The 26,711-nt window shown below is 37.1% G+C and overlaps 1 protein-coding gene and 1 non-coding gene across 3 annotated transcripts in view; both read right to left on the minus strand.

Moving 5' to 3' along the window:
* LOC134538461 (splicing factor 3B subunit 3) overlaps positions 1–26,711 on the minus strand; it is a 143,526-nt gene that overhangs the window by 9,886 nt on the left and 106,929 nt on the right. For both annotated transcript variants that reach the window (XM_063379791.1, XM_063379792.1), the window contains 3 exons: positions 21,735–21,940; positions 8,807–8,923; positions 7,183–7,348 (listed from right to left, as the gene is read on the minus strand). In XM_063379791.1, the coding sequence (XP_063235861.1) occupies positions 7,183–7,348; positions 8,807–8,923; positions 21,735–21,940 (489 nt within the window). The remainder of the gene's footprint in view (positions 1–7,182; positions 7,349–8,806; positions 8,924–21,734; positions 21,941–26,711) is intronic.
* On the minus strand, positions 22,958–23,033 carry LOC134538648 (small nucleolar RNA SNORD18). Its single transcript, XR_010076185.1, has one exon. It is a non-coding gene; the product is annotated as a small nucleolar RNA SNORD18 (small nucleolar RNA).

Below are 26,711 nucleotides of genomic sequence, written 5' to 3' on the forward strand. Positions count from 1 at the left end.
AAAGACAGTTGGCAGCCGTGAATTTCCATACATTACATCCGAAATTTTTGTAAACGTAAACAATCGTTCTGAAATTAACTGTGATATTTTAGTACAAATATTACCGTTAAAAATCTGAAGATAAATTACCGTAAATGTTAACACGCGATTGTACACAAAGTACAAATATGAATTATGAAATAAAAGGTTGCCATTTTGAGATGCTTCAACATTCACGTTTTTACTCAAGAACAAATATTTTAATTTTCAACTTCAAACAATTGTGAATTACTGCAATATTAGGTGGATTTATCGTTTTTCTCCGTGTGAGGTAACAACGTTTTAGTTAATATAAAAAATTGTGAACGTTTTATTAAACAATGTTTCTACTGTAGCTTTCAGCTTGGAACTAATGTTTGCGGTTCTGACGTCTTGGGTGCGAAAATAAGGCGACTTCCAATTTTTGCATCTCTCGTTTATGTAAAAATGGTCGCCTTATATTCGGACCAATACGGTACATACATTACCGTCACGGTAAATATACATCTCGGTTGTTACGGTAACTATAGTGCAAATGTGGTAGCTATCGTGCTTCTGTAGTATTATGGTATCAACAAAGAAGCTGTAGTTCTTTTTATGGTAATTATCGTAAGATAACAATTGGGTTTGTACTGTAGTTATGGTACATCATCCATATTTCTTCGTAAGTTGTTGTTCATTTGTCTTTTCTTCATGTTTACGTGCTCCATTACTCGGCTGCAGATATAAGGTGATTTTTACTTATACAATCGTTAGGGACCCTGAAAAATGGTAAATAAAAACTACCAATAGCGGTGCAAAAAAAACTAGTGAAAGCGGTGTAAAAAACCTGGTAAGAGCGGTGTAAAAAAAACCGGTAGAAGCGGAGTAAAAAGTCAAAATTTTTATTAAAGCGGTAAATAAAATTTGTTTCACTTAACACATAGTAAATTTATGGAAAAAAAAAAAAAAAAAAAAAAAGAATACAGGAAAAGTGAAAATAACTTACCTAACTGTTAGCTTTTAACTTTCATTATGAGATAATACATTGAAAACATCTTGCTATTTTAAACACTTTAACATTTACACATTTAAAATTGTAATATTTATATAAACCCTTGTTGGGAAGTTGAATAAAATGTCTTCAAGAACTGGTCTTCACTTACGCTATATGAATTATTGAAATTACATGTTACAATACACACACCTATGTCAATTGCCAAAGTACATAGAGACTATCAGTTCCATGTTTTCTGGTTTCAGATTTGTTCTCATATCGGTGAGAATATTCCCATATACTGAGAAAGCCCTTTCGCTGTCTACATTTGAAACTGGAATCCACAAAATTTTAATACAGGATTCTGCAAATTCCTGATGGTCTTTCTTTTAGCCCCAATAAAACTGATACTAAATCAACCGAAGTGGCACTGTCCAATTGGGATAAAACTTGCCTTTTGAAAGCAGAATAGCCTTCCAAAAAGAGTTTGGAAGAAATTTTCTTGATGACAGGAATATTCTTTGCTGCATTTAACAGGGTGTCATCTACAGTATTTATAGATATATTTCTAATGTCAAAAAGCTTTCCCATGCACTCAAAAAAAGGTTTAGCAGAAGGAGTGTTTTCTAAAAGTAAGAGGGATAGCTTCCTTTCACATGTAACACCCAAAACTTAAAGTTGCTGGGCTACTACAGATTTCATAGTAACAGTCATTGTGTCCAGTGTAGCATTTGTTGCTTCACCAAAATTACCCTGAGCAACACTTCTGAAACTATCTCGAAGATCTTGTATTTTTGCTTGTAACTTGTGGGCATATAGGTAAGACGAACCTTCAAGTTGAACAATTGTTTCAATGACAGACTGGCAGTGTTCAGACAAAAATTTTGCTGAAGCAATGATGTGCACAACTGCAATGTTTGTCAAATCTTTGAAATATTGTACTGCAGCCCCTCCATCATTGTTTGTCTTGAAATATTAAACCAAATCGCTGAGATACTCTGCAATGTACAATGCTGATTTGTACCAAGAATTCCATCTTGTCATAACTGGCGATGGAAATAGTACACACTTCTTTTCTTCGTTTGGGTACTTCTCCCTCAGAAAGGAAATGTATTTGTGTTTCCTCTTCCTGGTGTTAAGGAAAGCCACTTTTGCATTAGCAATGCAATTGTTAAGTTCAGGCAGTTTGGTGGACCAAATGTTCGCAACTAAATTTAGCTTATGGGCCCAACACTGAATGTGAAGTAGATCAGGACAAAGTACTTCACACATTTGGGCACAAAGAGTCATGTAGCGTGCTGAATCTGTAACGATTCCAACAACATTGTCGTACTTCACATTGTAGTCAGTTAGTACATCCAAAATAGCCCTGGAACACTCTGCAGCATTTGCATTTTGGAGAACTTTAACACCCGCAACAAACATCTTTTGTTCTTGATTGGGACATAAAGTTCTCAATAGCACAACAAAAACACAGCGCCCATCCCTATCTGTCGTTTAGTCGCACAATACAGTTACAAGCTGATCCTTGACCATTTGGCAGACGAACTCCTTCCGTTCCTGACGAATCTGTGGTACATATTTTGATCTTGCTGTGTCTGCAGAAGGTAGGTCCCCAGCTCCTGCAAAATACAAAAATTCATCTTTTTTTTTAAACAGTACTGCTTTGATTTAATCAAAATTTAGACTATGTTAAAAAATTAAAATAAAAAACATTGTTACTTTTCAATACCTAAGTTACTTTACATGTATATGGTTAATAAAATAACCTAACTATCTGATGATTAAATAACCTGACATCACATTATCCAGAAATGTGAAAAACTGCTTGCACAAATGTGAGTATTTATACACAAAGATACTATCCCTTTGTTAATCATCTTAAAAAAAAAATACCTACCTTGAATGTACTTTCTGAGCCATTGCTTGAGGTTAGGATCTTCTAATTTTTCTAATGGAATATTTGCTTTCATGAATGCAGAAACTGTGTCACAAATAAACTCTTCTTTCTCCGTTTTCATAGTCTTTGCTTTGTGAAGAGAATCTTGCACTGAAATCTGTCGCTTTGGTCCACTACTGCAGCCAGCAGTAGCTTTTTCTTTGTTTTCTTTGTGCTTGCTACTATCTTTCACATGCTTCATGCACGTGTCTCGTCGTTCCCAATCTATTCGAATGTTGCAAAATTTGCACATCATTATTTTTTTCTTTGCATCAAATACATAAAATCCGTCAGTTGCAAATTCCTGCTGACGGTTGTGAATTGATACAATTTTCGGCATGATTTAAACGCTTGTAACGCGTTTAGATATGGCGAATTTGCAATTGTATTAACTGTTGTTTAAATTACATGCTTCATTCGAGGGCAAAATACTAGATAAATTCACGAGTAACACATAAATCCACTTTTCAATTAAAAAATAAAAAGTGCGTATTTGACAATAAACAACTTCAAAACAAACAAGCCCGGAGTTTCTGAGCCAAAGATGATAAATCTGTTTTTTCCGGACGTCTCAGAAAAGACGAGATAAAGTGTGCAAGATTTGTTCACAATACATCAAGGACGTCATTTTGTATGGAAGGACGCCATGTTGGTAAAATTAATGTTCTTTTTGTAAATTACCGTAATTCGGTATTGACTTCAGATATATTGTGAATGTTCTAGAAATTTACTACGTTTTTTTTCCCCGTATAAATGGGTTTTGAATGAAAATAGTAAATATTCACAGCGAAAAATTATAAAATTCAACACGGAGTCGCTATGATAAAGTGTTTATGTACTTTCTTGTCTATGGCTTGCAATGGCCGTAAGGAAAACTGTTGGCCAACGAATGGAAACAAAACAGTTGTGTTATTGTTAGGTTAATAAACGTAATAAACCCGTTTCTTGAACCCGAGGGCGTTAAAATACGAAGTTATTTATATTATCAAATTATAAAGTGAAAAGATTATTTGCCTAGGCGTCGTTCTGTAAAATATTTTCGTGTAGTGTGGAGTTTTATCTTTGACTTGTAGAAATGTTCTTGCTCAAATCTTTAAAATAGTGATTTTAAATGGAGTATTTCGTGCGAAATTTCGTGAAATAGAGAAATTTAGCCCCATTTCGCGCAAAACGAGAAAAATAGCAAATTTCGTGAAATTTCGCGACGCATAAACGGTTTGGAACACCATAAAAATAACATAAATTGTTGGTATGTAGACCCTATATGCTTGTATAAAAATTTCGTGAATAAACCATTCGCGAAATAAAAGGGTCCCTAACAATCGTTACTGTTTTTATGACGGTTTCTGTCTAAGAAATGGTTATTTCTGCAAAATATTTATGGTTAATCGATCATCTAATATAATTTATAGTGACGGGACCACATATTTTGTACGATCAATGCGGACAAAACGATAATTCGAACATCGGTACAAGCGGACTTTTTTAACCTTAGTTGTATGACAATTCTGGCGGGACCGTAGAAAGTATACGATAAACACGGACAATCGATACACGTGAAATCGATAGATAGAGGTTTGACTGTAGTTACTGTAAGCTTTCGTAAAACTTGTTTTGTAACTTTTACAAACAAAATCTTGGGGCCCCAAAAAATCGTGAGGAAACACTATTTTGGCGTGAGGGCGTGAGATGGACCTTAAAATCGTGAGCCTCACTCCAAAATCGTGAGAGTTGGCAGGTCTGCACAGCTAACCTCACTTAACCTACCAAAACAAACAACCTTTTATTACAGTTCCTATTTACCCATTTTCAACATTGACATTTAGAAAATTTTCACAAACTACAAAATGCTGTGAAAGCCAATGTACCCTGTTTTATCAAATAAAATTAGCACCAATATTTTAGGGCGTCAAAATTTGGATAAAAAAACCTCCTGCGTTAAGTCACATGTATTTGGACCCGCTAATATATTCAGAGCGTTTTGTGAGGTGTTTTTCCATATAAAACAATTTATATTTAAGTAGAAATCCAATATTTACTCGGACATTACCACTTAGCATAAACAAAATAGAGTTTAAATTGTAAGAAGCAGATTGTAAGTACATACATTGTAATAAACAGGAATGTATTGCACTGTATCAAATGAAGTTAAAACAGGACTGAAATAAGATGAAAATAACAGGAAAACGTAAAGCAGTAAAGTTATATCAAGGTTCTAATGTATATATACGTAGAGAAAATCAGAGGTTCCTTAGAATTAAATTTGAAGTATTTAGAATTATGATTACATCATTTGTGCATATTAACCAATCAGAAACTAAAAACTTAACTAAACTTGGTGCAATCAATACTTCAGGCACAAGCATTTCTTTACAGCTTCATCCAATTTGGTCAGACCGTTCACTTTTAGGAGATAAGTACATCTCCATCACAGAAATACATACATGCTTGCCAATAGGTAGAGACATGCAAAAGGTGTGTTTATTTTGTGATGAAAAGTGGTGTTATTTTCCCTTAAAAACTGTGTTATTTTTACCTAAAAGTGGGGTTATTATTTTTTTTATTTTTACAATTTCAAGTGTAAGAAATATGAAGAGAACATTGTAATATAATTGCACCATCAATTGAAACATTTTAAATTAAAATTATACAAATATAGGTTAAAAAGACACAAGTTTAAGAACTGAAATTCTGAATTAAGTCAACCCAATAATTTCAGAACCAAAGTACTTTGACACAACATTTAACTTTCAAATGAAAAAATAGCCATTGTAGCTCAATTTTCTTGTTTCAAATTAGTTCTCTTGTCAGTGAGAACATTATTGTATTGTAACAAGAAGCGTTCCGAATCAACGTTTGCACAGAACATCCACACTGCTTCCAGGCACTTGTCAGAAAATTCAGGTTGTGAAAGTTTTAAAACTTGAAGTGCCACTACATCCACACTGCTTTCCTTCATTTGTTTCTCAACTATCTGTTTTAACTCTCCAAAACCGGTGATCAGCTCCTGGCGGTCCATTTCTTTCAGAGTAGAAACTTTACGCAACTAAGCAAGAAAAATAGGGCTCATGTCCGTAATCAAAATATTTTTTGGATTAAAGACAGTCCGTGTTTCAAAGTCAAGTCTGCTTGGATCTGTAGCCATCAAGCTGGTAAGCTGCACCAGAGATTTTGTAGACACTTGCACTACACTTATTTTCACAGCAGCTGCTTTCGTGGTGTTCATGTGGTCCAAAACTTGTTTTGTTTCATCAAAAAAATGCACTCCTTCATGTTTCCAAAGTTGCGCTGCACCTTGGTAAGCTCACTATGCAAAATATGAGCGTTTGGCTAGCTCCAGTCTTCTAGCCTCGTTATTAAAGTATTTTCGGATTAAAAAAATTTTTTTTAACACATATCGCCCAACTACGTATTTACCCTCGCATATAATCCACTATCACGAAACTCAGGCTCACGAAGTTTGGTGATTGCTTGAGGTTTCAGCATATTTTACACTTTCAAACCTATGCTGAGAAATATGAAGACGTTTTCTATCACAAACTACAGTTTTTATAAAATAGTTGCACTGAATACAACATTTTTAAACAAAAATTAAAATTCTTAAACATAAAATGTAATTGTTAAGTTTGTTTACTGTAAGAGAACAAAATTAAAACAGTTTGCACAGTCCATAGTACATGCAAGATGAACAGTTGTGTGTAATTTATAATTTGCTTCGCGACACAAGCGCTGTAACGCACAAAATATCCAACAAAATGGCCGTACATTACTCTTTGACTCTGTAAACGTGCCTTCGAGACATGAGCGTTTAGTGCACGAGTGCAGTTCGCCAAGAACGCGTCGTATCAAATAAATAATGAAACGTAAACATTGGCAAGTGTAGTCTTTACGTTGGTTTTATCAGTTGTGACAACGGCTATTTATTTACTTTTTTTAAGTTACCAAATAGCGGGAAAGTGTGGTTATTCGTGGTAAACAAACGTATTTCGCAAAAAAAATTCGCAGTATTAGAAATTATGTAAAAGTGAGGTTATTCGTGTTAAACTTACGAATTTCGCGTAAAAATTCGTTTTATCGTAAATGCGAAATTAGCATGCCCCTACCAATGGGGCAAACTAATCAAAACATTAAACACAACAGATTCAATGTAGTCCCTTTAATTCAGTCTCGTGTTGAAGTGGATAGTATGCAACAATAAAAATAATTAAATGAATAAACAGTAAATAGGATGAAGGGTAAGCAAACCAACCTTGTTTTCACACTTGCGCAGAAGTTTCTTCTTGCCGAGATCGTACAAGCGCAACATGCGACCAACGCCAATCAAGACCTTGCCCTGGAAAGGACAAATCGCCAGCGGGACTTCATCCATCACCGTCTTGTGCAGTAGTTCCATGTTGGTGCAATCTGCGTTCACCCTGAGGATCAGAACAATATTAAACTAACAACTTAACTTCAAACACCAGCTTTAATGTATACTTTATGTAGAGCACATCAGAGGTTCCTTAGATTATTATCTTCATAGTATTCAGATTTCAGTTCACATCATTTGTGCCAATCAACCAATTAATAAAATAGGTGAAGAATACTTCAGGGACAAAAGTGTATTTATAATATTCAGAGCTGCCAACCTCAAATCACACCCATCAGTAATGGCAATTAGGTATATGAAAAAAGTACGCGTAAATCATGCACGATAAATTTTTCCTGGGGCATTATAACACACTCACAAGATAAAACAACGACAATAATATGCAAAAGAAAAAGAAAAATATGAATACAATGCAAATTAATACATAAAAAAATCTATTTGAACAATACAATCATCTGAATATGTAAGAAATATTAATAATTTTACTGGATATTTTGAATCTTCAATTCAATGTATTCAAAGTTAAACTTTAAAACAACTGTCTTTTTATTTGCTTCTTTTATCCTGGTTCGATAAGAAATGTCATGTAAACAAACAAGACAAACACAAGGACTTGTAAACAATAACTGCGTTCGTTACTTTCGTTTCTTCAGATGTAGCGAAAAAACGAAAATATAGATTTATTGCTAGTCACGGCTTTAAAATGTTCTGCATGTTTCTTTGATTCAATATGCCGTCTACAGTCATCCCTTTCACCATGTGCAATCGAAAAGTCACACGCGCATACATTACAAAACCGTGGCGTTCCAAACATTTGAAAACGACAATCATGGCCATTCTTTTGAATATTTAAGTGGAAAGTTCTGAAGTCTTGCGTGTTTTTTCCCACAGATGCACATTATTCTGTCACACGCTTCATTTCTACAACCGGCACTGAAGAACACAACACTATCGAAAAACATAAAAAAATGTCACGTCTGTAGACACGACAAAAACACTATGATGAAAAAAAAAATGGCTTTCAAGAAATAAATTAACAACACAGGTTAGCCAAAGTACCGTACAAAAATTATCGTGATGTAAGTAGCCTTCAAACGATAAGTCCGAGGATATGTACTAGTTGTATCGTACAACGGACGTAATACCATCCCATTATTATTTGAAAACACGAGAATTAATTTACTTATTTCGACAGTACATCGTACATGCGCACACTTACTAGTTCCGTTATTTGAGCAACCAACCGAAGTATTCAAACAGCGTTCACGAAACACGCACAGCAGAAACGTAAATTTTTCCGTTACCATGCAGCACAAAGCCTCGTTTCCGTAATAAACTAGCGATGTTCCGTAATTCGGGGTTAAAATCCGTAATAATTACGGAAAATCCGTAATGGTTGGCAGCTCTGAATATTTCTAATACTGCAACATGATTCAAATTAGGCTTCACATAAATTTATTAAATAATTCACCAAACAATTTGCACTGCTAAAACAAGTACTTACTTGTACGTGTAGAGAAATCCTCCGCCGACTTGCCGAGGGTTCAACTGGTAATCCTTGGCCACTCCGACCACCACGTACTGGTTGTCAGGCTGGTTGGAGAACTTCACCAGAGCAATACTGCAAATGAGATCCCACTACATTTACTACCGTCTGAAACTACATAGCTAGCTAACAATGATCTTTGTGTTAGGAATACCGTATTTACCCATGTACCACCTGCACATTTTTTCCGAAAAACAACATTCAAAAATCGGGGTGCGGGTCATAAAAGGAATGTGAGGCTTTAAACAAAAATTAAGACTGAAAAAAATGGATTTATCGTACATTACATAATGCTGGAAGCATTTATTACAATGAAAATATAAGTATCCAACCCGTTACTATCATATTGTAGCGCGGGTGAATAGCAAACAAGCAATATTGTTAACTACGTCGTGCGCCGCGTGTACAGCTTGCGTCGCCCGCTGGGATGTGCCAAGGCGGCACCGGACCGTGCCGTGCCGGGCCGGACCGTGCCGACCTAGCATTCCAGGCAGCGCCAGACCATGCCGAGCAGCATCGGACCGTGCCGAGCTAGCATTCCAGGCAGCGCCGGACCATGCCGAGCAGCATCGGACCGTGCCGAGCTAGCATTCCAGGCAGCGCCGGACCATGCCGAGCAGCATCGGACCGTGCCGAGCTAGCATTCCAGGCAGCGCCGGACCATGCCGAGCAGCATCGGACCGTGCCGAGCTAGCATTCCAGGCAGCGCCGGACCATGCCGAGCAGCATCGGACCGTGCCGAGCTAGCATTCCAGGCAGCGCCGGACCATGCCGAGCAGCATCAAGCCAGTACCACCTCCACCTCCACCCGCCGTTATTGTTCTGTTAACGGTGAATAAGTAGTGAAAATGAATGCTAAGCGATTGCGATCATTCACTGTAAGTGAAAAACTGAAAGTGGTAAAAGAAGCAGAAGAAATTGGAAATCGTGCTGCGGGTAGGAAATACAACATTGATGAAAGCTGTATACGAGATTGGAGAAAAAAGGACATATTATCTAACAGTGCGGGCAGTCGGAGAGCATTCCGTGGAAAAAAATGTCATGTAAATGACATTATAGTGAAAAAATAATTTTTTCCTGGAGAGTGTGTTGAAAATTAGGGGTGCGGGTCATACATGGGGGCGGGTGGTACATGGGTAAATACGGTACTTAAGCACTCAAACATTCATAAATAATTACACGTATTTAATATAAAAAAGTATACAATGCCCAATTAACTAATTTCACAATGTTAGAAGCTTTTGAAATATGGCATTCCGAAGTCTACTCTCTTCACGATTCTTAAAAAGAGATAAGAAATTATAAATGCAGTACAGAAGGAAGGCAGCAATTTGAAATTGAAAAATTTGAGGGGTGCGACATATTAGGTGCTTCAAGTGTGCGTGAGAGATAAGATGAAGAAGGTGAAGAGGGCGATACCTGCCAGCCAATATATTTGTCGGAGGGGGGGCACATAAAAGAGAGCGAGCCCTGCAGTAAGCGGAAGTGGTCAAGGTCGTCATTTACAGTCACACTCTCGCTAGCTAACGATGCTGCTGGTCGCCAGCCTCACACACACACACGCAAGCGCGCGCCGCCAGACGGTGGCGACTGGCGAGTAAATGCTTGAGCAGCCAGCAGTTCCGCTCTCCTTCCCCTCATTTACCCGTCCACACGTGTTTTTTTCTTTTTTTTGTCTACGCTGTGAAGGGACGTGGAAAAGATAATTGCTTGAGCTGTCAAAATAAACATGACGGCAAGGACGGGAGCGCATCCTGTCGGTCTGTCGGTGTGATTATCTACTCCAAAAACATGTCACAGCATATCAGGATAGCATTGTTCTTATCTTTCGTTTATAGCCGAAAGTTTTCTACCTGATCCACACAAGTTCCTTCACGTTTTGAACGAAAATAACAACCAGCCGGCTAGCATAGCCGAACTCGCGTGACGCAAATTCACTAATTTATAAGTCAGTTTTTCCGGAAACCGTGAGGGGTCACATCAGCGGGATTCTACTGTATACCCAAAACACAAAATAATTTCCAAGGATAGTTTTAGTGTTTTCTTCACCGAAATCCACATACACAATGCACATGATCAGAATGAGTTTACATCAATTTATTCAGCAGTCTAACATGTTCAAAGCATCATTTCATGTGCAAGTTACCAAGTTGAATAAAAATTTTAATAATCAAGGGCTTATATGTAGTGATGGGTCGATTCTGATTCCAGGATCGGTCGGTTCCATTGATTTCACTATAATTGTGGGATTCAGAATACAGTAAAAACCTCGCTCGGTAGGGCCCCCGGTTTGTTCGTACAGATTTTCAGAAACCATGAAAAATGAGGCAAACAATATAAAAAAAATGAAAGTGTACGAAATACGTTAAGTTTATTAAAATACAGTTGTAATCTGTAGCGTTTACAACAAATACGGGCTCTTACACATTGAGTCACAGTAAAAATGTTTTTTTTTTTAAAAAAAGGCCGCAAATTGATGGAAATTTACCATCAATAGTGCGCCTTATGTACTCGGTCAGCTGTTCTTACGGTGCGGCGTAGCCACCGGATGGCTCTGTTCGCTGAGCTGCGCAGTATAACTCACTCTATGCTCCGCCCAGACTCCGAACCTTCCAGCCAATAGAAGCGAGCATAGCGGAAATAAATAAAAGCTCCACCTCCCGTGTACCAGTGTTGTCCAGTTCTAATACCAGTTTATTGGTATACGCACCAGTTTTCTCGTTGCCGTGACATGTTCAAGTTTACGTTCATCGTGATGTCTTGAAACCAATAATTAATTACTTACGATCCCCAGAAATAAATTGTTAGTTAATATGCATCAACTGTACAACACTTAAGAAATGATAAAATATGTATAAAACAGTTACCAAGACTCCGCTTATTTTATCTTGATAAGTTTACATCTCGTACCAGTATTTCGGCATAGTTGTGACATATACAGTATCAGACAAACAGCCATTTAATATTCCCGTTACGTTTTTCCCTTGTGCATTTTAGATTGTTTCCTGCTATAATTACTCGGACTTTTACACGCCTTGGCTTAAATTATTACATGTTTAGAAATAAAAAAAACTTGTCATGCTATAAAATATGTATATTTTGCGATTTAAAATGTTCATTGCCAATTATAAACGTTACTTTTTCACTATGTTTTTAGGCCTACTAGCTAATCTTATCTACACTTAAAGTACCCACAGTATTTTTTTTATTTCAGCAAATATATTGTGTGTTAATTAAAATTTTATTGATATAAAATATTTTAAAAAATGTAAACACGGGGCTTGCGACACTGCCTTCAGTGTCGAGATTTTTTTTTATGTTTACGTTCGATTAGCTCAAGTGTTATTTCTGCACGAATAGGTAGAACCACAATTATATGGTAATGCGCGATAAAACGAAATAACACCGAAAACCGCTTGAAAACACGTAATAAAACGAAATTGTGCGAAATCTGCGATATGTCACGAAAGTTCGTCTATCCTGATTATTTACGTTTTTTTTTTCCATTCTGTAAGGACTATTCACATCTTTAGCATAATCAAATATTTCTTACAGTAACTAGCAGCCATATATATTATATGCGTCGGTGATTCATTATAGATTTTAAAATGAAGTCTCGGAATTAACGTAATATTTTCTTTAAACGGTAATCTTGTGTACCATAATAATTTAAGATGTTGATAACTATGATACAATGGCCGCCGTTCACTTTCTGTAAATACCAAAATAACAAACGTCCAAAATATGTTTTTCTGCGATTACGTTTTTAATCATTAAAATATTACACACTAAACCGCTTTGCTTTTACTTTTTATTTAAAATAAAGTACGTAGGCTACGAAAATAAAATTAACCCTGCTTAACGTAACGATTGTAAATAATAAATACAGTAGAACCCGTTTATAGTGAACCCGCCTATAATGAATTCCCGTTTATTGTGAATTTCCGTCTCAGTCCCCGCAAAATGATTTGAGGTTATGTATTAATTTATTGGATATAGCGCACAACTTTTGTCAATGTTGATACGTTTTCCCGTGTACCACGAACAAATTTTGCCGACATAATGCACATTTATCTTAAATATTTTCATATAATTAAAACCTTTTTCACAAAACGTCTCTTCTGGATCACATTGAAGTTTTTCTCCGCAATACGCTACTCGATTGTCCACTGTTCATATTATAAACAAGTCGTATTCGAGTGGCCTCGGTAGGCTACGTGTAGCCAAAAATGGTGATCAGTTTGGTGAAAATAAAAAATAGTTTTCCCTGCATAGTTAAAGAATGGGCGAACGCGTGTACATTTATTGTTTTGTCAAAATTATAAATAAATTACCGCCACACAAATACGTATGTACATTATAGCAGCAAATTCAATATTTTTACGTCTCATTTTTATCGTTCACGTTTCGGACATTTTGATCGAGTAAGGTTCGTAAGACTACCACTAGATAGAATTCTTCGGACAAAATTTTTCCATAGAAAGTGAGAAAATTTCGTTCCAGCTTTAGCAACTGCGATACTAAATGATACGTTGTAATCTTTGATGCACCAGACTCGTTATTTTTCATTTATTTACTTTTGACGGTAAAAAGAATTACGTGTTATTAAGCTGCAAATGTGCTTCAATAAGAAGTACGTACATAAAAAAAGGTGAATACGCGGTAAAAAACGTAAGGCATTATCTGTGCGAAATAAACTGGACATTATTGAAAAGGGAGACTCCAACCCCACTGTCCCGCACGTGTTAATAGCAAAGGAACTGGGAATTGCAACATCCACATTAAGTACAATATTAAACAAGCTGAACAATCTTCTTTCTCAAGCTGCGATAACGTCACAGAGTATTAAATGCCCGAAAAAAGGATAATACGCAGATTTCCAAGAACCATTAGGTAATAGAAAGTGTAGTTCATTAAATATATTATCTGCATTTGCTCATAAAACTGTTGCTTTGAGTATTTTAATTCGTTCTTTTCATGGCTTAGGCCTATGTGTAGTTAAGATTTTGCTTTTGAGTATGTATTGCCAATATAAAAGTTTTCCCAGATATAAAGTTTCCCCTCTATAGTGAACATATAAACTACTCCCTTCAGATTCGTTATAACAGGGTTCTACTGTAGTACATGTTTATGTCGGTATTAATTTTCACGTACGTATGTTGGTATTCGGTATGTGTTTGTATTCACATCTATTCTCCATTGTTTTGATCTTTCCAACACGGCAAGTTTTTGCGTATTGAGAGGTTAAATTCTTCCTATGTGATTAAATTTTTTTTGATAATGCCTTGTGCCGGAAATTAGGCATTTCGTCACTTTTTTTAATTTATTCTATAATTTTAAAATTTTTTGGGGTTTCCATTTTTTTAAATTTATCTGGTGGTTAATGGGGGTGATTTACTTTTTGTTAGGCCGGTGTACGCCACCGATTTAAACTTGGTGCCAGTGGACCGAAGCCCCTTCCCAGGGGGCCAATCTGATATTTAGCTGTCTAATGTGGACATGGTCAGCCCGGTTGAAATTTCTCTCGCCTGCAGTCACGTCCCGAGTTTGTAATTTTAATTCCCTGCATGACCAAAACTGCTTTGAGCAGCTCCTGGGCTGCAAGCTGCTACCTTGTAGAGGCCTGCTGAGAAAAGCATGTCTCGTCACGAAGCAGTCTCCAGTGGAGCTGCGTTCCCACCTTAGTGGCCATTTCTGCCCCCCCTTCCTCTCTCTCCTCCTCACTTTAGTTCTGAGAAATTAAGCTAAGAGCAGTGACCGGACGGGACGATGACCTGATGCAAAAACCTTCTCCCGGGTCCGACAGACACATCCCTGACATCTAGCGGCAAAAAAAAGTAACCGCGGGCCTGGTCGCCAGCGTGCAGAGCTTACCCTCATGACACCTGGTGGCAAGTCTGCTCACCACCTCAAGTAGTTCCCCCTTACGCCGCTAGAAGGCAGCGTCGCGGTGCCATAAGGCACTATGCTTTCCTCTCGCGGCCCGGAGAAGTCGATTGTTCTTTGTTTTAGTTTCGGTCCGGTAGAGAGCGCGCATGTCGTGTTGTTGCCACGACCGCCTCGGACTCCTTCGGAAATTTTCGGCTTAGAACCGAACCTACCCCCTCCTTTGACCCGGGGCCTTACCGCCCGATTTAATTAGGGGTTTTGGCCGATTGCGGGGCACTCAGCCCTCTGACCTCGGCTACTGACCTCGTCTCACCTACATCCTCTGCGCTAAGAGGCTTTTTGCGGGAACGGTGATTTTCGCGTGCACGAGAATGTAGTCAGTTTGCTTAAGGGATGTGATCCCGTTTGTACAGTAGCCAGGCAGAGGTAGTTTTTAGAAAAGTCATGCGTAGTTAAATTTTTATTTCTTCTTATTTAATTCTAAAAATTCCGGTTTCGTCCGCGCATCCTGATTTCTCGGTCCGCGGCATCCTGATGTCGGCGCGAGACACCTAGTGAGCTCCGAACTCTACACCCTGGTTGGTGAGTAATTTTTTTTCTTTCCCCCCCCCCCCCCCCTTTCCCGTTTGTTGGCCTTTTGCGCCGACGGTATAGGACTGTCTGGAAGCAAGTCTAATTCGTTTTGAATTTGATTTGGGTTTCAGACAGGGTCGAAGTGCTGGAGAGAGAAATCGCTCCCAGCTCGTGGTCCTGCACCTCCACTGCGGGTCACGTTAGAAGAGAGGTTTCCGCGACCCGACGTTATTTGTTGAAGACCCGGGTGGTAATGTGAAATCAAAATCCCCCCCCCCCCACTTTCTAGCTACGAACTACATAAATTGAATGAATAGCCTACCAGCGAACAGTGCTTTCCTCAAGAATATGTAGAATCAATAAAACTAATCAGCGATGTAATTGTTGGGACATTCAAATTTGGTGCAATTTTTAAATTTTAATTATGTAATAATTTTTGCTAAGGTGTAACATGTACTGTTTTAATTACTCCTGGGGCGCCCCCTTTAACTTTGTTATTTACTAAGATTTTTATTGTCAGGTTTGAATAATACGAACACAAAATTCCTTAATAATAAACCAGGGAACCTATAGACCAAGCTACTTGTGTAGTGTTAATTTATTTATGATATACCTTCTTCCCTTAAAAGATCCATACTCCTCCCAAGTTGCTTGTGTCAGGGAGATCCAAATTATCTTGTTCTCCACCTCGTGCCACCTCTGGTCAATTACTTAATTTTCTTATTTTTCTTACCCAGCAAGTTTCCAAGGCTCTTTTTAATTAATTTAAAATAATTCAACTTTGAGGCACGAGGGGCGTTACAGCCTAAAACGAAGGTTTCTGCCAGTGACCGATCGAAAGAATTTTCCAGCGAAGGATTTTATATCAGTGATAAAATTTTAATGTGCAAATTCTGTAACTGCAGGCTAGACTACGAGAGACGCGATATGATTGTGAAACATGTCACGAGTGAGAAACATAAGCGTTTGAGGCAAAACTCATCTGTTAAATGACATCCTTGTCTAAGAGTCTTTAATGCCATTAATTTGCTGTTCAACCCAAGAAATGTGAGTAGGGTTAGCATAGAAGATGCAAACCTACAGAAGTCTCTGCATAACTTGCCTTCTGTTTCCCATCTTCCCATTGATACATTCATACATGGCTGTTGCTTTCAAAAAAATTGAGGATGAACTTTCATTGCCAGAAACAAGCCAAATTGATGTTGCAAAGGTACTTTGCTCCCTTAAAGGGGACTACAGTGAATTTGCTCAAGCCAGTTTAAGGGCAATCTGGTTCCCAACATCAAATGTTGATGCAGAACGTTCATTTTCCAGGTACTCACTGGTAGTTAGTAACAGAAGACAACGTCTCACTCCAGAAAATGCGGAAAATTTAACTATGATAGCATTTCAATAAAACCGTCTTAATAGTAACTTTGGAAGTGCTTAATTGTGTAATTTTGTAGTGTATGTGATTGTAATTAAGTCGTGAAATTTTTAGTAGTTATTTAAATGTTTGAATTTATGAATTTGCAAATGAACTTAACTATCTATGAATTTGCAAACGAACTTAATTGTAATTAGATCATGACGTTTTAGTGTTTATTAATATTTGTTTTAATAAATTTGCATGTCGTACAGGAAAGCAAGAAAATTTTGCCGTGGGTATTGTGAGCAAAAAAATAAAACCATATAACACCGAAATCTTTATTTCTTTACACCGAAATTTGTCTTAAAATAACACCACTAAATCTTGACTCTACGAATAGGATATAATATCAATCGTAAATACATCAGCATAATACATAGACATGGCAGGTCATTTACCATGGCAGAAGGACACGGCAACTGCAATTATTTTCCCGTGGTAGCGTTGTGGAAAATTGGTTGGGGGGGGGGGGGGGGGGGGGGTGTTTACCACAAATGGACGTAATTTGGCCTCGCTGGTTCGTACGTACAACTCGGTCGTAAGGACAAATTTTGGAGAACCGTGAGTGTACGTAGAATCGAGGTTTCACTGTACAATGATTATGGATTCGTTCATTGTTTTTGTAAGTTTGCAAAATACATTTCATACGCAACGTAAGAAAATATAAAGAAATAGGATCTATGTCCTCATAAACTTCATTGCTGTTGCTGTGATCTTCCTGGCATCTCTTATCTACAGTTCCAAGTCTCTGCTATGGGCACAAGGTAGGTATTGTACAACAATTGTTTGCACTTTAATGGCACCTCCCTCTTCCATCCTGTAGAATACATCCTCTTTTCCTCATCTTAAATATTTCCTCCTTGTTTTTGCCCTCTCCCTTCAATACAATTAATTTAATGCATCTTCTAACTTCAATTTTGTTCCTTGTGATGCCCATCACTAAACTCTTTTTAGTGTTGAATCACATACCTCACTTCCTCACTCCATGCCTTTAAATGCTCTTGCACTTCATCTTCCTGTTCTCCCCAGATTATCAAATCATCAGCAAATAGCAAGGCCTTCATCTTCCCTTCTCCAGTCTTATCTTTCACTATATTCAATAACACTAGAGACAAAACCATTTTAAACCATCGTTAAAAACCATTTTGTCATCCCTCTTCCAGTTCTCACACTCCTACTGTTTCCCTTATACATACAATTTACTTATTAACTCTTTCTTAATCCGAGCTTCTTCCATAGACTGCCAAACACACTGTCTTTTCACACTGACACACCAATAGTGGGAAAAAAATCAACAATGGTGTACAAATCAATAGCCACAGTGACTCAGTAAAAGCTTACCTGCTGTACGTATTAATGACGAAAGAGAAGCGACTAAAATACTAGAGGAATTGTGCCAAAAAAAATTTTTATCCGGCAGCTTTCAACCAGAATGCATGAATACCCAGAGTTAGAGTTAAAAAGTCAAAATGTGCTTATTCAATAGTCTTTATTTGAAATTGGATTAGATAAAAAGTTTCTGAAGAATTCTGCAAACTATGCACATGATCAGTAATATAAAGTTTTCATCAGACATGTTTCAGTGTCTAACATGTGCATATATAGTAACATCATCTCATGTGCCAGAAAAAAACCAAGAGGTAATGTGTATGTAAAGGATTACAAAAAAAATCCATAAATTCATCTAAATAAAAGTTTGCACTTAACACCTCAACAACTTTTGAACTTATAAACTAAGAAAACTGTCAAAAATTTATTTGAGCATATTAAAAAAAATAATACAAAATTAACCTTTTTAAATTAGAAGCAGGTCCCATCAGAACCCATTACACATTCCACTCTCTCTCAGTGTGGTCACAAATATTATCATTTATAATTTCAAGGACATTTCAAGGATTTCAAGGACCAAAACTGTGTTTTCAAAGTTAATTAAATACAGGAAAAATTATGAAAATAATTCAAAGCATGAATATATATGAAGATGTTTAAGGCCACTAAATGTTTTACAAGAAACTGCTAACCAACCGGTTGCCAACAGAGCGGCATGTGCATACATGTACTGATACTGAAACAAATACAGTGAAACCCCGTATTTACGTTAACGGTATTTACGTTTTCCCGTTATTTACCTCCTTTGTTTTTGGCCCAATTTATTTTCCATAAGGCAATATATGTCGTTTTCACGCTTGTTACGTCGGAAAAGTTGCTTCATTCCCGTTATTAACGTCTCGTTCAGTGTTTACAAACACCAAAACATGGCTGCCATAGAAGAAAGATACATCAAAAGCTGCGTATGTGAATGCCTTCGCGTCGTGAACAGTGCAAGTAACCTTGCACTATTCACAGTACTTCTATTTCCACAGCTTTCCGCTACGAGCGCTGGTAGTATAATTGGCTTTAGCGGTAAATGTATTTGACACATCTTTAACTCTTTGTAGTTGTTAATATCTGTGAGAAAATGGAGAAAGTGAAACAACGAAAAACTATTACCGTTGCCGATAAAATCAAAATAATTGCCAAATTCGACAAATATGTTGGATCACGTGTGGACCTTGCGAAAGAACTTTCAATCCCTGTGAGTACTCTTAACACCATCATCAAAAGCCGAGAAACCATCACTGCAAATGCCGCGCAATGTGGGCCAAGTGCTAAAAAACGTAAATATGTGAAGGACTCGAAATTCAAACAGCTGGAAGATATTCTTCTTGAGTGGTTTTCTGGTGCACGTGCCGCAAATTTACCAATAAATGGTACAATACTGAGAGAAAAAGCACGTGTTATTGCCTCTAGGCTGGGAATTCAAGATTTCTCAGCTTCCAATGGATGGATTGATCGGTTTAAGCAGTCACAATATTGTTTACAAGGTGGTTTGTGGTGAAAGCAAAAGTGTGGATGTGGAGACTGTGGAACATTGGAAGGAAATGCTACAGGAAAAAATTGCTGGGTTCGACCCGAAAAATGTTTTCAATGCCGACGAAACAGGGTTGTTTTTCAATGTTCTACCAGACAAAACCTTTAGTTTTAAAGGGGAAACGTGTCACGGAGGTAAGCTCAGCAAGCAACGGATTACTGTGTTATTGCTTACCAATGCAGATGGAAGTGAAAAATTCCCCCTTTATGTCACTGGCAAAGTGAGGAAACCTCGATGTTTTAAAAACATCAAGTCACTCCCAACAAAGTACGAAGCAAACACCAAAGCCTGGATGACCAATGCTTTGTTTCAGAGCCAGTTGCATGCATTTGATTCAAAAATGGCTTTGCAAAATAGGAAAGTTCTTCTTTTCATAGATCAGTGCTCTGCTCACAAAGCAACCATCCAGCTTCGCAACACTGATATTGTCTTCTTCCCAGCAAACTGCACGAGTGAGCTACAGCCCCTTGACTTGGGTATCATTCAGGCATTCAAGTTTTTGTACCGCAGATACCTAGTTTCAAGGGCAGTAAATCTGCTGACTGCATTGCATTTTAGTGCAAGAGCCTGGAAAGAAGTGAAAACATCAACAATTCAAAACTGCTTTGCAAAAGCTGGATTTATGTTCCCAGAAAAGCCTTACACTCTCAGTGAAGAAGATTACAGTGACATTGAAGATTTTGAAGGACATGAGAGGGTGTTGCAGGAGAAAATATTTGAAGATTACGTGGATGTGGACAGTCAGGTGATCACTTCGGAAGTGCAATATATAGAAGATATTGTAGAAAGCCATGTCAGTACTTCTCAACAGGATACTGACGAAGATGATGATGATGATGAAGAAGTGACAACACCCACGAGTAAAGATGCTCTTGCTGCTCTTCAAACTCTGCGAGACTACATTGGAGTATCTGCTGGTGAAAACTGTGATGGTGTTTTTGATAATTTTTATACTTTAGAGAAGCAGATCATGTGCATGAACACTCAAAGATGCAAGCAAACCAAGATTTCTGATTATTTTACAAAGAAATAGACCTAAGTTAGGCATGAAAGTTTTTGCACATAAGCCTACAAAACTTTTTTATGTTAACATTTTATCATGGCACACATTGCTTCAGTGTTGTATTCACACAATTTTATAAGTTATATGTTGTAAATTTATTTTGGTTTACATAGGCCTAATGAAGGATTTTTTAAGATATTTCGTTCACTGTGTCTTTTTTTGATGTCTCTGACTACTGAAGTAAAAGGAGTGCATTGAACCAGGTATGTTACATTTTAAAAATATGTTTCCCTCAATTTACACTTTCATGGTATTTACACTTTTTGACTCTGTTCCCCTGAAAAGTGTAAATAAGGGGTTTCACTGTAAAAATCAAAGCCGTCCATGCCAAGTATATCAGTAAACTGAATTATTTAAACTAATTTTAAATTCAATAACCACAAAAAAAATATTTATAAAAACAACACTAACAAAAACACAGTAAAAATTGATTCCGTTCAAAATAGATTGTGGCATTCTGAGTTTTTTTGCTATACTCCTTTTGTTATCAAAGTATTTGCACCAACTTCAGGTATTTTCAGTTTTTCTTCAAATGATGACGCCTTCTGTTGTAGATGCCATTATGCACTGTTTTTCAAAACACTAAATATTTATTATGCTTGATAAACTTAAAAACACTCCAAAAAATATCACTAACTAAAACCCCCTATTTGCAGATTATTGCTACAAAGTGTGTGGACTGCTTGCAAAAATAAAAAATGCAGACAGGCCAATGAAAAATAGCTGGTGGTAATTTGGTTTTCTAGCATGTGAAGGCTCACAAATAAATGGAGGGGTAGGAGGAATGGCTAATTACGTTCACCACTGCGCATAAAGCACCATAGTGTGTGTTAGTGTGTTGTTAGGTCAGCCAAGGTTTCCCCTTGTAGCTGTGTGAAATCTAAAAATAAAACAGCCTACACAGGATGGAAAGCCTACGCCCCACCCCTCCCTCCTTACGTGACCCCAGCAGTTATCTTAGGTTGCTCTCTCATGCGTCAGACCAATTCACTCTCGGATTCAAACTAAAACCATTGCAGATACGTCGGCCCACATGTTGTACCTGAGGGCGGCCTCGTTCTGGTCCAGCTTGACGACCTGCTCGGTGCGGCCCTCGACGGGGTCCAGCAGGCGGATGACGGAGGCCCACATGCCCGGCCCCGCCTTGGGCGCGCTGAACGTGTGCTCGGGCAGGTCCTCGTTCAGGAAGGCCTCTGCCATCTCGCGGGCCAGCTCCTGCTCCTCCTCGCCGGCCGCCTCCTGCATCTCCTGCGACCAGCACGCCCCGCCCCGTCACCTCTCTCCCTGCTGCATCTCTCCCCCCTCTCTCCACTCGCAAGGCCGCCCCGCACCGTCAGAACTGCAGGGGTCTTTTCATTACACTTCAAGTGCGTGTTAGCTGTCATCACCGGTACAGGGCCGTCACCAACAGTGCACGTTTCAAAACACTGCATTTAAGGCATCACAATACGGAAAAATAGTAGCATCTCATATCCCAGCATTTTTTCAAAAATAATACCTGTTATTTATCTGTGTAAAGCTTCAACTAAGTGAAACAAAGCTCTGTTAAAATTACTATTCGAATTCCTAAGGAAATTGGCTCTTCATTTTATTTTAAGCTTTGGTTTTTAAACTGGAAACCTAAGGTTTTCTCCTGAATATATTTTTATCTCAGTTCTGTGTTGCATATGCTTTGCACAAAAACATAAAATCAGTTAAAAATAAGCCTATACAAATATTAAATTATTTGCATTCAATTTGACCTCAAATACAAAAAAAATTTAAAAAAATAAATGCTCCTTTCGAACACAGTACAACTTGCTTAAGATGTCCCCATGCAATGTGTTTTCCCATTTATAATGTTTCAATTAATTGTTCTCTTATCACTCCCATATGTTCATTTAAAAAATAAAATAATTCAATGAAGTTCATCTCACATTCAAATAATATTTATCATAAAACTTTTAAACAATTGTCTCAAAACAATAACAAACATGACCGTCAAAAACTTTGCCGCATACTGTTGATATATGTTTTGAAAAATTATCCGCTTACATTCGTATCCTTGTAATGCTGTTTTATCTTTACACCATATCGAACATCCAGGTATAGCTGATGAATACACAACAAAACACTAACCATTCGTAGATCTATTTTGCGTAATTAAGATGTTTTGGAAATACGTTTCTCTGCATTAGTGGCACAAGAGTTCAGCCTTCTCGTTGACACAAAAAGTCAGTTCTTTTAACAGAAATATATTTTTCATACATCTTCATAGCTACAATGGAGTTCAGAATATAATGTTTAAATCATGAGACATTCAGAAACACAGACCAAGTGATATTCTTATTCATCATAACACCATAAGTAGCAATAACATTAATAGTCAAATTAATTGTGTCTATATTATATATATATATAGACACACACACACAGAGCTGCCAACCTCAAATCACACCTATCAGTAATGGCAATTAGGTATATGAAAAAAGTACGCGTAAATCATGCACGATAAATTTTTCCTGGGGCATTATAACACACACTCAAGATAAAACAAGGACAATAATATGCAAAAGAAAAAGAAAAATATGAATACAATGCAAATTAATGAATAAAAAAAATATATTTGAACAATACAATCATCTGAATATGTAAGAAATATTAATAATTTTACTGGATATTTTGAATCTTCAATTCAAAGTTAAACTTTAAAGCAACTGTCTTTTTATTTGCTTTTTTTATCCTGGTTGGATAAGAAATGTCATGTAAACAAACAAGACAAACACAAGGACTTGTAAACAATAACTGCGTTCGTTACTTTCGTTTCTTCAGATGTAGCGAAAAAACGAAGATATAGTAGATTTATTGCTCGTCACGGCTTTAAAATGTTCTGCATGTTTCTATGATTCAATATGCCGTCTACAGTCATCCCTTCCACCATGTGCAATCGAAAAGTCACACGTGCATACATTACAAAACCGTGGCGTTCCAAACATTTGAAAACGACAAGCATGGCCATTCTTTTGAATATTTAAGTCGAAAGCTCTGAAGACTTGCGTGTTTTTTTTTTTTTCCAGATACACATTATTCTGTCACACGCTTCATTTCTAAAACCGGCACTGAAGAACACAACACTATCGAAAAACATAAAAAAATGTCACGTCTGTAGACACGACAAAAACACTATGATGAAAAAAAAAATGGCTTTCAAGAAATAAATTAACAACACAGGTTAGCCAAAGTACCGTACAAAAATTATCGTGATTTAAGTAGCCTTCAAACGATAAGTCTGAGAATATGTACTAGTTGTATCGTACAACGGACGTAATACCATCCCATTATTATTTGTAAACACGAGAATTAATTTACTTATTTCGACAGTACATCGTACATGCGCACACTTACTAGTTCCGTTATTTGTGCAACCAAGCGATGTATTCAAACTGCGTTCACGAAACAAGCACAGCAGAAACGGAATTTTCTCCGTTACCTCGCAGCACAAAGCCTCGTTTCCGTAATAAACCAGCGATGTTCCGTAATTCGGGGTTAAAATCCGTAATAATTACGGAAAATCCGTAATGGTTGGCAGCTCTGCACACACATATATTTGTGTCTCAAACTAAACAAATTACTTAACCACAAAGCAGAATCTGCCTATTTTCCTTCAATAATAACTTCATGTAAGCAGTAAGCATTTTATCAACGTACTTTGAAATTAACACTTGTTAGCATTAAACTTATTAATAGGCCTGGGCCGACGCCGATCACAATAATCGGCCGCCCGTAGGCCTACAATCACGTATCAACAAAAACACGAATTTACAGTACAGTAGAACCTCGATGATACGTTCCTGTTTCATACATTTTCCCATGTCATACGCCGCTTAATTTTGGTACCGATGAAAGTAATATATTTACAATGGTTTATTTTCCCGGAACACACTAATTAAAGATTTAATTTCCAGTTTCATACGGTTTTACGAAGTGGAAAAGTCCCAAAATTCACAAATGGTTTGGTTTTATTCCTCCTTATAAACTATGTGTAATGCTTTTTGAAAAACGTCCATTGTTTGCCCTGGCAAACGTAAGAAAATAACTTTACTGCGCCATAGATATGTATAGCATCAGGAAAAGTGTGCACTTCGCTAGTAGCATCTATGACCAGCACCGAAGCGAGACTAGTGGCGCAAACTAGCAATGATTCTGAAACGGCACACGCTCTTTACCAAGGCATGGATCTCATATTTTGTGCATTCATTCATCTTTGAACTAATATACCTGTTTGTTATTGTTTCCTTATGATCTGATTGTTTTGTATTCTAAGTTTCTAAAGTTAAAATTTTATTGAAAATTGTTCTGTTGCATAAAGTTGTTAGTAAAATCAAACAAACATTTCTGATATTTTTTTTTCTTTATTTATAATTTAGGCTTGGTGACTTGTCTATTTTAGTGATTCTTTAAAGCACTTATTTTTAAGACCTGTGAAAAGTGTCGTATGGGTACCTTTGGTTTGTGGGGTGGGAAGGTGTAGAAATAGTATAAATAGCAACTACTTAGCTTACATTCTATTATTGTTCATTTTTAAAACCAATGAACAAATTGTTTTCTGTCAGAAGTGTTAAATAAATGGTAAGTTATCATAAGGTAACTTTTTATTAAATTTTTGGTTAGATTTTTATTATTAACATCAAACAGCCTATATATTTCTTAAATTGTCTGATCAGTGATCGGCTCCTATCATCGGAAGAAATGATCGGTATTGGAATGATCGGCAAATCTAGTGATCGGCCCATCCCTACTTATTAATATGATAAATTTAGTGTAGTGAGTCTACTGTAAAATTGTTTAAGCTCCCTATGTAAAAAAAACATCTAGTGTGATTTTCTTCACAGGAATTTATCATGTACAGTAAAACCCTGTTAAGAAGTTTTTCAAAGGACTGGATGCCTAAAACTTCTTAACAGGGAAAACTTCTTAAAAGGGAAAAGTAATTTCCAACGTAAAAATCGATTTTACTCAAATGACATGCTGTATTCACACAAAAATACACTTACTATCACTGGCATGCTGGAATAACAGAATAACTAATGACATATGTTTTATCAGTAAATTGAATTATTAAAACTGTATTTAATTTAATAAGCACATTGAAATTAGTATTATCAAAACACTAGCAAAAAAAACAATAACTAACATTGTTGTTTTAAAAAATATACGCAAATAATTCAAAGAAAGTAATAGCTGGCGGTATATGGTTTACTTTGTTTTCGTCACGTGACTTGAATTGGAAAGATTGGTGTACTGATGGAACAGCCTCTAGTCCCTGAGAATGCAAGCAGGTGATTGGTCGTGCGGCGTGCGGCACAGGTTTCGAAAATAGTTGGCGTTTCTCATTCGTCAGTTAAGCCACGAATGGGGAAAATGTTCTGCAGGTGAAACAGCCGCTTAGTCCACACAAACGCTGGCATACGATTCGTCGAAATACACACAAGTAACAGCGTGTGGCGTGCGGAGCAGGTTTTTCGATGGTCTTGTTCTGTTCAAATTAACTACCGTATTAGCCCGAATATAAGGCGACCTGCAGTTTCAGGCGCCAAACAAACGTAAAAAAATTTTTGGTAGAAATTAATGTGAACATTCATTAGACATACGTTTTGTGTTGATAAATCCTTAATGCATTTATGTATACTACATTTAACTTTCTGTTTCACTTAACCTACGTATTACCACAGAATAAATAAATATAGTAGTGTGTTAAATGTAACAAAGTAAACAAAGAATGCAGCTTGCCGGAACAAAACAAGTGGCTAGCTGCCATGGTGAAGCGTACGGCCATGAATAACTTCGGTGACGTGACCGCGAATATTTGTCCATATTACTCTTTGACAGTCTCTCTATCCTATGCATTTTAATGAATAATCTATGATAATTATGTTGTTTCGAAGATTTTTACGTAAATAAAGCGGATTACTGTGAAATTATTAAAATAGCTTTTGAAGCAACATAGCAAATTCATGTAAATATGGCGTCTTCGTGCGTG

This window comes from Bacillus rossius, chromosome 13 (genome assembly GCF_032445375.1).
Source record: "Bacillus rossius redtenbacheri isolate Brsri chromosome 13, Brsri_v3, whole genome shotgun sequence".
Classification (NCBI taxonomy): Eukaryota; Metazoa; Arthropoda; class Insecta; order Phasmatodea; family Bacillidae; genus Bacillus; species Bacillus rossius.